This window comes from Hordeum vulgare, chromosome 6H (assembly GCF_904849725.1).
Source record: "Hordeum vulgare subsp. vulgare chromosome 6H, MorexV3_pseudomolecules_assembly, whole genome shotgun sequence".
NCBI lineage: Eukaryota > Viridiplantae > Streptophyta > Magnoliopsida > Poales > Poaceae > Hordeum > Hordeum vulgare.
In genome coordinates, this window is record NC_058523.1 from 440,107,049 (window position 1) to 440,122,685 (window position 15,637).

Here is a 15,637-nt window from a genome sequence, read left to right on the forward strand (position 1 = left end):
AAACCTTGGTGGACTTTCGTACTCCTCCGGAAGTTTCCGTAACCTTCTAGAAGCTTCTCGATACAATACCGGAAAAACCCAAAACTTTTCCGGTAGCCAAAATATGACTTCCCCTATATAAATCTTTACCTCCGGACCATTTCGTAGGTCCTCGTGAAGTCCGAGAAATCATCCGAGACTCCGAACAACTTTCGGTTACTACCACACATAACTCACTAATACCAAATCGTCACCAAACCTTAAGTGTGCAGACCCCGCGGGTTCAAGAACTATGCAAACATGACCGAGACACTCTCTGACCAATGACCAATAGCGGGACCTGGATGTCCATATGGGCTCCTACATATTCTACGAGGATCTTTATTAGTCGAACCTCTACGCCAACGATTTAGTTAATCCTGTATACTATTCCCTTTGTCCATCAGTATGTTACTTGCCCGAGATTCGATCGTCGGTATCTCTATGCCTAGTTCAATCTTGTTACCGGCAAGTCTATTTACTCATTCTGTAATACAAGATCCCGTGACTAAGTCCTTAGTCACATTGCTTGCAAGGCTTATTGTGATGTTGTATTACCGAGTGGGCCCCAAGATACCTCTCCATCACACGGAGTGGCAAATCCCAGTCTTGATCCATGCCAACCCAATAGACACCTTCCGAGACACCTGTAGAGCACCTTTATAGTCACTCAGTTACATTGTGATATTCGATACACACAAGGTATTCCTCCAGTGTCAGGGAGTTGCATGATCTCATGGTCATAGGAACAAATACATTGACATGCATAAAACAGTAGTAATGAACTGACACGATAATATGCTATGTTCATAGTTTGGGTCTTGTCCATCACATTATTCTCCTAATGATGTGATCCCATTATCAAACGACATCTCATGTCTATGGCCAGGAAACCTTGACCATATTTGATCAATGAGCTAGTCTTCAGAGGCTCACTAGGGATAGTGTGTTGTCTATGTATCCACACATGTATTTGAGTTTCCAATCAATACAATTCTAGCATGGATAATAAACGACTATCATGAACAAGGAAATATAATAATAACCAATTTATTATTGCCTCTAGGGCATATTTCCAACAAGGTTAGCACGGTCTTAAGGGATATAGGAAATAACCCAAGTGTGATGAACTAATTCACTAATCACCCATGTTGTGCCATACTTAGGGAGGTAGCCATACACCCTCGCGAGACAATCCGGGTTCTTGCATATCATTGTAAAGTATTTCTGACTTGACACGTTCGCTACAAAAACCCTTTGCATGGACATTGCACAATAAATGGTTGCATCCTTGAGAGCTTGCTTGTTTTGATACATGGCACCTATTGCGATGTTGTTCTGGTGATATTGCCAAGCAGAATCACGAGCATCGTTCACAATCATTGTAGGATGAGAAGTCCTGATTCCATGATGTAGGAGTAGGCACCTCCTGTGCGTTATCTTCTTCGTCTAACTCGTCGGAATCACTCGCAATATCACCATCTCTATCTTGATATTCCATCTGGTTTTGCATGTGCCCATATATCTTGTGAGCATCCGCCTCGCCACTCGCATAATCATCGTCATTTCCTCCTTCTACCCGACTACTCTGCCCTGATTCATAAACATCATTTCTAGCATGGGACGCATAATTTGACAGTGAATCATGCATCCCTTCACTGCTCTGGCCATAATTGTAACCACCCTCGGCCTCAGGTGCACTAACATGTTGCAAGACGAGAAGCACTAAGGCAACATGATTACATCCCCTGCTCTCACAAGCTTGTAACCAGCGCAACCACTGAGAGTTCCGCTCTATTGTCCTCAAATAAAAGTAAATACTTGAATTTGAACGGGTCCATAATGCATGAACATCGATGGTGTGTGTTTCATCATTAAATCCTAAACACTCGGCCAACCATTCTATCAACTAACTAACATACCATGTTTCAAGGGCAGTCACTGGCACCTCAATGTACTGAAATTCACTCAGATTAGCTCCCATCTCATTTGTTTGGATAATACCAGGGCCATAGTAAAAACCTAACTTCACTACATCACACATCTCTGTTGATCGATTTTTTTCAACATGGACAAACATTAAGCAGCATGACAAACTAAACATATTACTGAAACAACTAAAAATTTGCAAACCTCAATATTAAACATCTGATTATATTAGGAATATTACCGGACCAACTAAAAATATATACACACCTCAATATTTGTCATCTAAATATATTATGCAAGCAACTACAAATATTCACACAACTAAATACTACGAGAACGGATGTTGAATCTTACCCTTGAAGCATGAGAAGAAACGACGAACGACACGGAAAGACTGACGAACATCAAGGGAAGAACGACAAACATAGGAGCCTCCTCCACCACCACCACCTCCCCCTCCCCCTCCACCTCCACCACCTTCACCTCCACCTCCACCACCACCACCTCAACCACCTCCACTCCACCACCAAAATGGTCACCACCACCACCACGAGCTACCCCATCACGAGATCGAGGTTTCCCTTGCCTCCCCTAACCCTCTAGAATCCAACTACGATGGAAAACGGGGAAGAAATTGGCTCAAATTTCATAGAAAACTTCGAGCAATTTTTGGGTGGAGAGAGAAGGGAAGAAGGAAACAAGAGGAAGAGAGGAGGACGAAAGGGGCATGGTGCGGCCTGTGTCTATATCTGCCTTCTATCAGCTTCGCCGGGGACGACTATCCCAATTGGCTTCACCGTAGCCGATTGGACCCCGTGCAGATCTTGTGACGTGTTCTGGCGAGTAGTCACCTTCCACGTGGCCGAGGGTCACTTATCGGCCTCTACGCGACTGAGTATGTCCTGTCAGCTTCGGTATAGCCAACTAAATCCAACCGGCTTCCCTGTGCCCGAAGTGTATCATTTTTGAAAATAATTAAACCAGCATAATATTTGACTAATTTAATAAAAAAAATGAGATTATTTTCAGTACAATTGAAAAGCAATGACCAACCTTCTGGTATCGAGATATTTGATTTTGGAATTTTTGAGTTTTACATATCGGTCCCACCAAAGTGCGGATATGTTCAAGGCCAAACGAATCGGTCTTACCGAGTTGTTATCATTTATCTCATTGAGAAGCCAAAAGTTAGTAGATTTTGCACTAATCGGTAGAATCGTGTTTTTTTATTTTGGTCTCATCGAGTTGGGCAGCAATGTTGTAACAGTTGGATTTTCGGAGATGGCTATAAATACCACCCACCCCCTATCTTTTGAGGAGAGAGCGCTCAGAAAATGTTCACACTTCCATCATTCATTTTCTGAGAGAGAACCACCTACTCATGTGTTGCGATCAAGATATTCCATTTTAATAATATGAATGTTGATTTCTAGCCTCCCCAAGTTGCTTACCACCCAATCATCCTCTTCTACCAATCCAAATTCTACGAGAGAGTGAATGAGTGTTGAGTAGACTATTTTTAAAGCATAAGAGCAATGAGTTCATCATTCCTACACCATGTATTACCTTTTGGAGAGTGTTGTCTTCTAGATTGGTTAGGTGTCGCTTGGGTGCCTCCAAATCATGTGGAGTTGAACCAAGAAGTTTGTAAGGACAAGGAGATCATCTACCTTGTGAATATCTACCCCGAGTGAGGCTAGTCCTTCACGGACGTAAGCCATGATGGCATAGACAAAGTTGCTTCTTCGTGGACCGTTTGTAGCTGGAGCCTTCCGTGGACTCGTAGAGCCGTTACCCTTAATGGGTTGAAGGCTTCATCAACGTGGACGTACGATAGCACTATCTATCGGAACCATGTCAAAAATCTATGTGTCTTCATTCGCTTGATCTTCCTTACCCTCATTTACTTACACTTGCAATGTCATTACTTTCCGCTGCTATATTCATAGTCTTGCATGTGTAGGGTGTGCTAGACTTAGTAGAATCGCTAAAACTTGTCACCTGGTAAATTTAGGAAAATGTTAAGTTTTAGTTTGGTCAAGTAGTCTAACTATCCTCCTAGACATACTTTTGATCCTATAGGAGCGGCGTGCTCTACATCAACACGAATGCGGGCAACTGGCACCAAACATAACGCACGAGGCGAGGAGGAGGGGATTTGGGTGGGCCAGAGCGGTCAGAAGCGGGAGTGGGTGTTGTCCGGACCCCCGCAAAGCCCCCCACGTATGTCTTTTGTTTGCGGGAGAAAGTGCGTCTGGACTGCCGTGCAGACCGATAGAAGCCTGTGTTGGATGACACAACATGTCTGGACCGCACGACGAATGTGAACGGTTTGCGGGTCGTCATTGGAGATGTCATTAGGGCTTTGTGTGGCGTTGTATTCAGTTCTTCACGCGCTCTCTTTTAGTAGTGTAGTCGTGTGTGTTCTGCATGGTTTGATTTCTGAAATCGGCTTGTATAAGGGTTCTTCATGTGGAAAATTGCTTTTGGAGCTCAACCTCCATGATGACCTTTAAATATGAAATCCAAAATTCAAAAAAATTCATATTTTTATATTTTAAAAAAATCTGAATAAATACAGAGATAAGTGACGGCGTAACACATATGTGTGTAAATTTACAGAAAACATACGTTAAAATAAGGCCTGTACAAAAAGACAAATTTGATTTTTTTAACACATGATACTATTCATCGTCTCAGACCATGAATTTGTCTTTTTTGTGCAGATTGTATTTTAAGGTATTTCATCCTAAAAATTTACACACATATACATAATATTCTTCTTTACTTGCATATTTTTTTAGATTTTTTTGAAATAAAAAATTGATTTTTTTTAATTTCGATTTCCATGGAGCTCGGCCTGGAAACGTCCGTTCTCTTCTTCACCACCTTATATTGTTCGGTTATATGCACTGTCTGCCATGGTTGCTTTATAAGTATATATAACAGGAGGAAAACGTGTCTATCAAAACCGAAAATTTTCTTTTTCATCTCTCCCTAATAATAAAGCAGCTACTACTTCTGCCGTACGTCGTCAAGGTAGTTTTGCAAAAAGGCACTTGAGATTTTAGGTGTTTAACCCACAGTCCTTGTTTAAGTGGTATCTGAGAAAACATTTCCGTTTTGCAAATTAACCCATGCATCTTGTGAGAATTCCACCCGCACTCCTTTGTTCTATCTTCTCTAGTGGCAGAGAAGGTGGAAAGGGGAATAACTTCTGCTCGGCTCGTCGGCGAGCGTGTTGCATGAGGCTTCACGACTAGGAGGCCAGTGGGCGTTGTGCGCTTACAGGGGGGCGGGTAGGCCGAAGGCAGAGCGCCTAGAGGGGGCTCGTGCAGGAGAGACCGAGAGGGCCGGAGGTGGAGGGGATGGCCGAAGGCTCACGGCAGGGGAGAGAGGGCCGAGAGAGTCGGCCCGATGAAGGGGGGACTGAGAGAGAGAGAGAGAGAGTGTGCGTGTGAGCCGGAGAGGGGCGGTCGCCGGAGCCGGACCTCCAGAACAACGACGCGACAATCTGGATGGCACAACGGCTTTGACCCCGGAGAACGACGATAGATGGCTGCCAACAGACGGATCCGGGCGAAGGAGGCTCTGAGAGGCGCATGGAAGGCTGTCAAGGTTGGGGGCGCCGGATCCAGAGTTCGCGATGGTGAGAGATGGGGAGAGGGTAGAATCTTGCCAGGATGAGACGAGTCAGAGAAGCGGCAACGCGTGCGAAACAGAGCATGAAGGTCGCTCCTTTTTAGGAGGCGACGACGGACGACAGAGCTCGCGGCCGCGACCTTCTCGGCTCCTGCTAGCGTGGTCGCTCAATTCGCTCCGCGACGCGATGTCCCATTGATGGCAAGGCGTTCTGCAACGCACCAGTCCGCAATGGAGGCGACATTCATGGTGCAGCCGTGGCTTTCAGCGCGCACCGCGGGGGAAGTGCTACCGAAGACCGGCTTGGCCCCGAGCCGTGGCCTTCAGCGCGCACCGCGGGGGAAGTGCTACCGGACACCGGCTTGGCCCCGATGCTGCTACTCCCAGATGGTGGCACCCATGACCAGGCTCCCAGCAGAGGCGCACATCGATGACGGCTTTGAACAGGCCGCCCCGCCATGGTTGTGCAGTGGGTGATTTGCCGGCGTGCTGGTGTGGGGATGCACGGAGGGACGGATCCCGGCAGTGGCTGCCACCGCGGTCGGGCACTAAGTACTGGAGTGCTTCTTGGGTGCAGCACGAGCGGCTGTTGTGAGGAGCACGACCAGGCATCAACGCTTGTCTCCTCTTCTATGTAGCAGCACGAGGAATGGTGATGTTTTGGATAAGGGTCATGCAGTGCGCAGCTCGGTGGAGATTTAGTGCCTATTGCTATTTTTTGATCAATAGTTGTTGGTAGATGTACACAGACTCGAAGCTGTTGGATACTTCGGTGCTCATCCCCGTTGGATTTATATGCGGTTGTTCGTGACGTTCCAACAAACTATTATTTGCTAGATGTTCCTTTTCACATTAGTTCATTATAATTATTTGATTGTACCGCCTCATAGAGCATCTATAACCGGACTTAACAAATCTGACCTCTTTAACTTTCATGGAAACGTCTGGACGCATCTGCGGACGTTGATCAGTTAAGCCTCAAATAACGAGTTCTATAACCGGATACTTTAAATTAGAAACCTTAAATCTATATTATTACATGCAACATAAATCTAATATTAAGCGGGGTTCGTTCGGGTCCGTCGTGTCCATGCCCGACGGCTAGATATGCCCTTCGTAGTGTCCGTCCGGCCGTCAGCGAGGTAGAATAGGACATGGGACACTAGGCGGCTCATAAAAGTCGAGCTCCCGCCGTCTCCCATGTCCAACTCTTTCTTAAATTTATCACTTAGTGTTACTACAGAACAATCCAACCGTCAACTTCAAAGTTAGTATAGGGAACTACAAGATCATTTTTAAGGAGCATGAGTTAGTATAGGGAACTACAAGATCATTTTTAAGGAGCATGTCTACGTGCTCCAACACTAGCGCATTCATGAATATTTGTTTATAATTTATACAAAAAATTATCCGGACTTATTTAAAATTATAATCATTCTGATGATCCTATTTTATAATGTTTGTATAAGTAAAATCGAATTTCATGGCTAAAAGAAATACTCAATGTAACCTTACTTTTAATGCTTGCAAAAATTAGATTAAAATAATATTGCATAATAACATATAAAGAAAATTATATTTAATATTTCGCCCAATGCAACGCACGGACATTTGTATTACTTTATACTTTCTTTGTAAATTAATATAAAAATGTTTAGATCACTAAAATAGTGTTTTAAATACTTTTATAGTTTACCGAGGGAGTACATAACGAAATGGTGTATGTACTTCCATCAGGCGGTTCGCTTCGTCGGCGTCTGCCAGCCTGCGGGGCACCGGCCACGTTGTATTAACCGGAGCCGGCCCAACCTTCCGCCCGCGAGCTAAACCCGACCAAGGGGAAAGCAGGGCCACCGTAAGCGCCTCCTCTCCCCGCTCCGATCCGGATCTCCCCATCCATTCCGGCGAGCCCTCGCCGCGTCGCTTCCACGCGACCCTACCTCCTAAATAAATTCAACATCCCCGCCGCTGCTCCCGTCAAACCCCGAATACCATCTGACTACTTCCTCCTCTGCCCGCGCCGCCTCCCGAGCCCAACAAACCCTAGGCGACGCCCATGGACTTCGAGGCCGACGGCCGCTTCGGCAACAAGCGCGTGCACAACCGCCTCGGACCGGCGCCCGGCGCCGCCTCTTCGTCTTCCTCTACCAAGGTCTGCATCCATTGGCGCGCTGGGCGATGCAATCGCTTCCCCTGCCCCTTCCTCCACAGCGAGCTCCCTGAGGCGGCCACCACCAAGCGCCCGAACCAAAGGGATGGCCCTGGTGGGCACGTCTGGCGTAACCCCAACTCAGGAGGAGGGGGGCGCGGCGGCGGCGGTGGCTACAACAAATGGGGGAGGGGCCCCGGAGGTGCAGACGGTGGCGTGAGGCACAAGGTGCCCGACCGGCCCTGCAAGTTCTTCCTCGCCGGAGACTGCACCTACGGCGAGAAGTGCCGCTACCCCCACACATATTGCATGAGCAATAGCATCACGCTGCTCACCCCTCTCCAGGGCCACGAGAAGGTACTTCATCTACAGATAAGACCGTCTAGTAAAATTCGAAACGTCGCTGATCAAATGCTGTGCGTTCCTTCAGGTTGTGACAGGGATCGCACTGCCTGCTGGGTCAGACAAGCTGTATTCTGGGAGTAAGGATGGAACGGTGCGCCTTTGGGATTGTCAAACTGGACAGGTAGCCGAGGCATCATTGAATTGTATCCTTGGAAGGATTGTGTGTTCTGTATGACAATTTTCAGTACCTTTGTTTTCTATATGGTGTGTGATAGTGTGCTGGTGTCCTCCCCGTGGGGGGTGAGGTTGGGTGCATGATCAGCGAGGGGCCATGGGTGTTTGTTGGAATACCTGATGCTGTGAAGGTAGGAAATGGTGCTTGAGATTTGGGATTTTAACCCAATGCTATTGCTGTCCCACATGTGTGTCTGACTGTATGAACTGTCGCTGCAGGTTTGGAATATGCAAACTCAAGCAGAAATGAACCTTACCGGGCCGACTGGACAAGTCTATGCACTTGCAGTTGGCAATGAGCTACTCTTTGCGGCAACACAGGTAAACTTCCTTCCTTTTGTCTTGTCGTTGGATCTAACATTTGTCTTGGCAAATATATTTTTTGTTAATGATGTATTCTCTCGTATTACACTTGGTGTAGGATGGAAGGATTTTGGCATGGAGATTTAGCGCCGTGACAAATTGTTTTGAGCCAGCTGCTTCTCTTACCGGGCACCAGCTTGCTGTTGTTTCGTTAATAGTAGGAGGCATGAGACTTTACTCTGGCTCAATGGATAAAACCATTAGAGTAAGGATTGAGAATTTGTGCACTGTTGTTCACACATTCTTAGATACACTTGATGTAGTAGGATTTGATGCATGCATCAGATCATGAATTTCTGTTAGCTTGTAGTAACACTTCCATCACTTTAGGTCAACATCTGTTTTATACTCTCTGTTTCTTCTAATGGTGGATCATGGAAGTTTACAATGCACAAGCAAAGTAGGCCCATGTATTGTACATAGTTATACACTTCTGACTTTTGTCATCAATTTAAGAGGTAGGCATATTGGTAATTAGTTCATCTGGAGATACGAGTCAGCTGTAAAACAGATGATGCCTTAGAATTGTGCTACTGTGTAGTCAAAATAAATGCAACTATACAAGCAAAGCTGGCACCTAATGGTTGTGCAGATCTGCATCAGGTTAGGCACTGTTACTATGGGTGTTGCAGGCCTGCATCACATATAACTTTAGATTTTAGAGTGGGTGCTAACTTCAATAACTTACTGTGAGTTTACATGTACATTTTATGGTGATATCTCAACCAACATGTGGAACATTTATAACAGGTATTTTGAAAAATAAATATATCATCTACCGTAGTGGAAAGCCTCCAATCCCAACAAATAAAATAAAATACCTCACTGCTGTAACACTTACAAATGGTGTATGAATTCTGATGCTATGGAAACTCTGTTATTTCACTGTTGCTGTTGAAGTTCTCATAGTAATTTTGGTATCCCCAATCTTGTTTCAACATGAAGTATCTCTTGTTTGTTAATGTGCATAATTTTCAGTCACCTGGACTTATTTTGCTTCACGCGACAGATGGTACTTTAGCATTACATTGTTCAATTAAGATCAGACATGTTGTCGTTTTGGTATACTCCCATTCTACAAATATTATTAAGAAAATGACAAATATTTCAGGTATGGGATCTAGCAACGTTGCAGTGCATACAGACTCTTTCTGATCATACGAATGTAGTTATGTCTCTACTATGCTGGGATCAGTTTCTGTTATCTTGTTCTTTGGATCAAACAATAAAAGTTAGTCTCAATCCTTGTCTCCTTGTTATCGAATGATTTGTTCTTACATTCCAATTACATATTTATCCTTTTCAATCAATTCATACTTCTAAGTTCTATTTTTCTTAGGTCTGGGCAGCTACAGAAAGTGGAAACTTAGAAGTAACATATACACACAAAGAGGAGAATGTATGTGCTCCGACACTCTTATACAGTTGTCATGTTGTGTGATTGCAGTTTGGTTTTGTCACAACCTTTCCTGTTAACTTCCGATTCGTCCTTTCTTGACCCTTTTTTATGTGTAGCGCTGTTCTTACTTATTTATGTCCTGCCTCATCAGCAATATACAGTACAATTAATAATCTTATAAGATCTTGTTTACGCTCCTTTGAACTTACCATTAGGACTTCCTCGTCATATGCTAGCTAAACATCTTCAGAATTTCGCACATGCAAGCTCAACGTCTACATGGTGTCAGGAATCTACATACGTCAATGCATGCCAACTTGTCTACCATTGAACTTGGATATTTAAACCAGACCAGTGAGTGAACTGGTCAAATGACTGTTAAGTTCAATAATGTTTTTTTAATGCTGCATTCACTATTATTTGGTTGATATACAAGCTATCGCGTTTACATACCTAAGGTCCTCGAAGCAAGGGTTAATTTGATAAATACTATTACAATTCAGCGTATTTGAAAAATGACACTACAAAAATTAATGCCAACTTCTAATAAGCACCTGGATGCCATTAATTAGCATGAACACACTAAAATGCCAATTTATGTTTCTTCTGTTTCAGTTAAGCTGCCACTCCCTCCTTCCTCTTACATCCTATCTTCCCCACCACCAGTGGCAGTGCTCTAGCAAGCTCGCCCTCCTTCCTACTCTCCTTCTTGTATCTTCTCCATCTTCCCTCCTGTCCTTTATGTCCAGACCCAACTGTAGAAGCCGACATGCTGGGCTGTGAAGCGTGAACAGATCTGGAGCACGGAGAAATTCATATTTCCTTTTTCCATGAAAAAAAAGGGGCAGGGAGCAAGTGTGGCTGGGTAAAGTGGGATAGCAACTACCCATGGAGAAACGAGAATAATAGGCGATGGGTAAAACACTGGATTGTTGCGAACTTCGTGACTGCATGGTCGGTGGTGATGGGCTTCGCCATCACAGAGGTGGCAACCATGAGCCCATGAGAGTGAACCGATGAGGTGAGGGTTGGAGAAAGGGAAGAAAGGAGCAGGCGGGGACATTTTGGTCTGGGAATTATCAGAATGACATATCTAAGTGTTTTTTTGTTGTGGCCTTTCTCAATTATGCATAGTTAGTTGTGTCATTTATCGAATTAACCCAAACAGGTTCATACCTGGCACGTGATCTGGTTTCAATAATTATGGTCTAAAAAACAACACCCCAGGTAGAAATAAACTACCTTGACAAAGAGATAACTGCTGAAAGAACTATAACCAAGGAAATGTGGGCAGCTCTCGGGTTGGATGGCCTGATTGATCATGCATGTGATGTTGACCTTGCTGGAGAAGCAGTGCTGGAATTCTTGCTTAAACAGGAGAATCTCGTTCCACTCACCAGTTCTTGGTCTCAGAAAACTTGATCTAATTGTTGCTGTTGGGTCATGGGATTTATGGTGGGAGCGTAGGAAACTGGTACATGGGGAGGCCACTCAGACGCCGGCTCAGATAGCTATGGCGGTCAGATCATTGGTTGCAAATTATGCAGCGGCCTACTCACCGAAAGCAGCTGTTAAACGGGGTGGTTGGACACCTCTGAGAAATTTCGTTAAACCAAATGTGGATGTGGCATTTGACGCAGGTACACTGCAAGGAGCTGTTGGTGCTGTTGTTCGTGATGGCTCGGGGAAATTTATAGCTGCTGCTAACAGCCGTATGGAATGGTGCTCTGATGTGCTAACAGCCGAGGTCACAGCAATGAAGCATGGGCTGAACCTAGCACAATCCTTAGGATGAAATCGATTGCTTGTCAACTTGGATTGCTTGGATGTAATCTCGGCGCTGAAGGATTTGCTGGAGTAGGCGCGGCGATCTTTGATGACTGCTATCACATTGCTTATGAATTCCTACAAATTCAGTTCGAGCATTGCTATAGATAAGCAAATTTTGCTGCTCATGAACTTGCTAGGCTAGCTAGGTTCTCACTGACTACTAGTGTATGGATGGACAATCATTGGCATCTAGTGTTCCTTTGCTTGTAAGTGATGTAACACTTACTACCAATGAATGAGAAGGAATGATGATTTCAGAAAACCACCTTGACAAAGAGATTGCTGCTCCTGAAAAGGAAGAACTACGTAAAACAAGAAGCTTCAGTAAGCCAACCGACATCTTCATAGAGGCTTACCTTTCTTCATAGCCACCAGCATTGAAATATACCTAAGAGTCTTCATCAAGAGTATGTTTGAGAACAGTAGGATACCTTTCTCCGATTCTTAACAGTTTGATCCTTTACTGGACTGAGTGAAGTGCCCTATAGAAGAGTTGCAGATTGCATGCAGTTCAAGTTGTATTCACTGACCATATTGTTTCTTGTAACCTTCCACCTAGCCACCACCTTAAAGAAAATGAGAAAAAGGTATCATGTGATTTGAGGATTTGAAAGCATGATATTTGGGCTGCACTTGCCCTGCGCACACAGTTTATAGTTGATATCACCCTGCCAGCTTTTCCGTTCCAGTAGGCCTCCTGAGGGGTTTCTGTTTTGGAAAAGCTACCAGAGAAATTCTTTTCAAAGGTATCCCCCCCCCCCCCCCCCCCCACACACACAACAACAACAACAACAACAAGATTTTTGAGCCACCATTTAATATAATCTTCCCCCTTTTGTAGTTATCATTGTCATTCAGCAGAACATTTCCCTCCAAAACATCTCTCCAGTTAGAAGATCGGTTTGACTCTTGCTAATGCCCTTGTTTGATACTTCTTCCAGCCTAGCCTCTGAGCGACGATCAGCGATGTTTTTTGAGCATCTCTGAGCTTCCCTCAAAAACATCTCTGCAATGATTTTGTATCTCATGTTCAACGATCAATGACCAGATGGGTCTCAAACTCTCAATTGTTTGGCTTGCTTGATGTTTTGAATCAGTACTCAATTTTAGTCTTTGAAGTTCAAGCATTTGCTCCTTCTTGAGTTCATCAAATAAGTCTTGCAAGTCATGCTTTGTGATCCTCACAAAATTTTGTAGAAGGTAATTAAAAATCCGTTAGGTATCAAGAATTACTAACATTTTCACATGCAAAATTTCCTCTTAACGAAATATTTTTGTCGTTACGAAGTAAAATTTATATTATCAATCAAGTTATAACATAGAAATGTAGTGATAAGCTGAGGTTTGTTTTACTTCTATGAACCGGGTCATATTTTGGCCATGATTGTAACTAACAAAATATAAGTTATACTACATAGCAAAAATAACATTATTACTACTTTCAAATATGAATTCAACAATATAATTTTTGGTGACATGCATTCATATTTTAGTAGTCAAATATGTGGTCAAACTTTGACACAAAATATGTTAAAAAAGGCGTAGTAACTAGTAAGGCCCTCGTCTACATGCACTAAAGTGCTCGGCAGCAACCAAATACGCTGCTTTGGCCGCTTGACTATAGGCAGCCAATGAGTTCCTGTGGCGAGAAAACGACCTCTGACAAGAAATATACTCAGCATCGCTGGCAGGATTTGATGTGGTCATTTCCGGCAGGATGTCGTTGTCGCTGGTACCAACATTACTGCTGGTGCTTGCTGCCTCAACGGCTTCTGCTTATATGTGTGGTAGCTTGCACTGAGTGGCAGAGGAAACCCTACACTAATAATGCAGCAGCTGTGGGCTTGGCCATAGTGCATCGATGGTGTTCTCTCCTGCCTGCACTATTCTTACTCTGATCTCATTCACGCCTGCTAGTGGGGCAAATGGGGTGTCACCATGGCAAATGCCGCCACTTAAAGCAACAAAGGTGCTGGCAAAATGCTTCTTAGCACTATTTTCACTCTGAAGTGGGTCAAATGGGATGTCGCCATGGCAAACGCCCGAGGTGCCCAGGTGCTACTCAAGTGACCAAGCGCTGCAAATTGCCTGCTGTGCCTAGCACCTTTTAATCCCTTCCAGTAGGCAGCTATGGTGGCTTGTTATCTGATTCACAACGTGTAGGTTGCTATACAATAGCTTCTGTCTTCTCTTCAAATTATTCTCCTTTTCTTTCATCATCTACCTTACAGAAGTTCGGGAATTATGTTCTGCTGTATCTACGATCTAATTGCTTTGTTCTGTTTGTAGGGTGCACTTGCTCTTATCTAATTGCTTTGTTCCGTTTGTAGGGTGCACTTGCTCTTATCTAATTGCTTTGTTTCGTTTGTAGGGTGCACTTGCTCTTATCTAATTGCTTTGTTCCGTTTGTAGGATGCACTTGCTCTTATCTAATTGCTTTGTTCCGTTTGTAGGGTGCACTTGCTCTTACTGGCATGCCTGATGCACAATCAAAACCTGTGCTAGTATGTTCATTAAATGACAACACTGTCCGACTCTATGACCTGCCATCGTAAGAAAGTTACCATACTAAGATCATTTCTGTTTTCCTTCCTTCTGACATTTTTCTGAAGTGACTTGTTTGTTTTATAGGTTCAGTGATAGGGGAAGAATATTCTCCAAGCAGGAAATTAGGGCAATACAAACTGGTCCTGGTGGTTTATTTTTCACTGGGGATGGAACCGGTGAGCTGAAGGTTTGGCAATGGATTATTGATGCCTCCCAAACCTGATGGATATAGTGTACTCTAGATTAGTTTCCCAATGTATGTGATGCGGGATTTCTCAAGGATACACATAATGAGTTGAGGTGTGGTTGGTGATCAGTTCATTTTTCGGTTATATCCTACATTTATTCCCCTGGATCGGCTTGCAGTTAGAATACATGCAGAGGGCCCATGTAGTATCAGTATGAACGCTAGTGTATTTCTGGAATGGGTTCGATGTCGGGAGAATAATTCCTTGTAATTTGTAAAGCATCGGAACATGGGAATGTCTCATAGCTTTTCTCCGATGTGCTGATAGCTTCAGAAGGATGTATTAATATAAAGATTTGATTTTTGTTCGGCCACACCTGTGTTGGCGAAACTTGAGATTTTCTTGTGGCAGTCTCAAGGGCTATCTTTTTAGAACAATTATGTTGAATTCGTTCGCTCACGCATGCCTCTTCTTGTTCTTCTCATTGTAATCGGGTGTTCAACTTCATATAGAAGTATTTCTTCCTGAAGCGCTGTAGACTCACGCATGCCTCTTCTTGTTCTTCTCATTGTAACCGGGTGTTCAACTCCGTATAGAAGTATTTCTTCCTGAAGCGCTGTAGAGTGAAGACTTCGTCCTATATTGCCCTGTTATATGCACATTCCTACAAGTCAATCCGTTGCAAATTCAAATGCCTAGTTGTTTAGGGTATGTATAATGATGCTATCTTAAAAGTGCTATGTAGGATAAATGAGGCGGAGGAGAAAGAACTCATAAAAAAAGTTTGTCTTCTCTTATGTAAGAGAGAACAAGAGGTGTGTATCTCATTATGTTTTTAAAAATAGCTAATTATTGAAAATAAGATTAAAAGATGATCCATTGTAAGACATTTTTTATCATCTTTAAATCACATGTAAGATTTAAGATAAGATCATCTTATTAACCATTGTACATGTCCTTATGATTTCAGTGAAAATCCAAGTCTGCTCTCGG

The 15,637-nt window shown here is 43.7% G+C and overlaps 1 protein-coding gene across 3 annotated transcripts; it reads left to right on the plus strand.

Moving 5' to 3' along the window:
* Nucleotides 1-7,381: 7,381 nt before the first annotated feature.
* On the plus strand, nucleotides 7,382-15,017 carry LOC123401165 (zinc finger CCCH domain-containing protein 17). 3 transcript variants are annotated; one of them, XM_045094896.1, is made up of 9 exons: nucleotides 7,391-8,095; nucleotides 8,169-8,264; nucleotides 8,359-8,448; nucleotides 8,537-8,638; nucleotides 8,739-8,885; nucleotides 9,792-9,911; nucleotides 10,020-10,079; nucleotides 14,363-14,460; nucleotides 14,541-15,017. In XM_045094896.1, exons 1-9 carry the CDS (start codon nucleotides 7,646-7,648, stop codon nucleotides 14,677-14,679), a joined length of 1,302 nt encoding a protein of 433 aa, XP_044950831.1. In that variant the 5' UTR covers nucleotides 7,391-7,645; the 3' UTR covers nucleotides 14,680-15,017. The 3 variants fall into 3 exon arrangements, with proteins under 3 accessions (XP_044950832.1, XP_044950833.1, XP_044950831.1); XM_045094897.1 differs by lacking the exons at nucleotides 14,363-14,460; nucleotides 14,541-15,017 and adding an exon at nucleotides 11,720-12,481 and having other exon boundaries at nucleotides 7,382-8,095; XM_045094898.1 differs by lacking the exons at nucleotides 14,363-14,460; nucleotides 14,541-15,017 and adding an exon at nucleotides 14,199-14,356 and having other exon boundaries at nucleotides 7,383-8,095.
* The last annotated feature ends 620 nt before the right edge of the window (nucleotides 15,018-15,637 follow it).

What these genes read in the sequence shown, in the direction of transcription:
- LOC123401165 (XM_045094896.1), top strand. Translation starts at nt 7,646, where the DNA reads ATGGACTTCGAGGCCGACGGCCGCTTCGGCAACAAGCGCGTGCACAAC. An exon ending in GGGATTGTCAAACTGGACAG is followed by an intron (nt 8,265 to 8,358) that starts GTAGCCGAGGCA and finishes GGTGTGTGATAG; the next exon opens with TGTGCTGGTGTCCTCCCCGT. An exon ending in ATACACACAAAGAGGAGAAT is followed by an intron (nt 10,080 to 14,362) that starts GTATGTGCTCCG and finishes TTCCGTTTGTAG; the next exon opens with GGTGCACTTGCTCTTACTGG.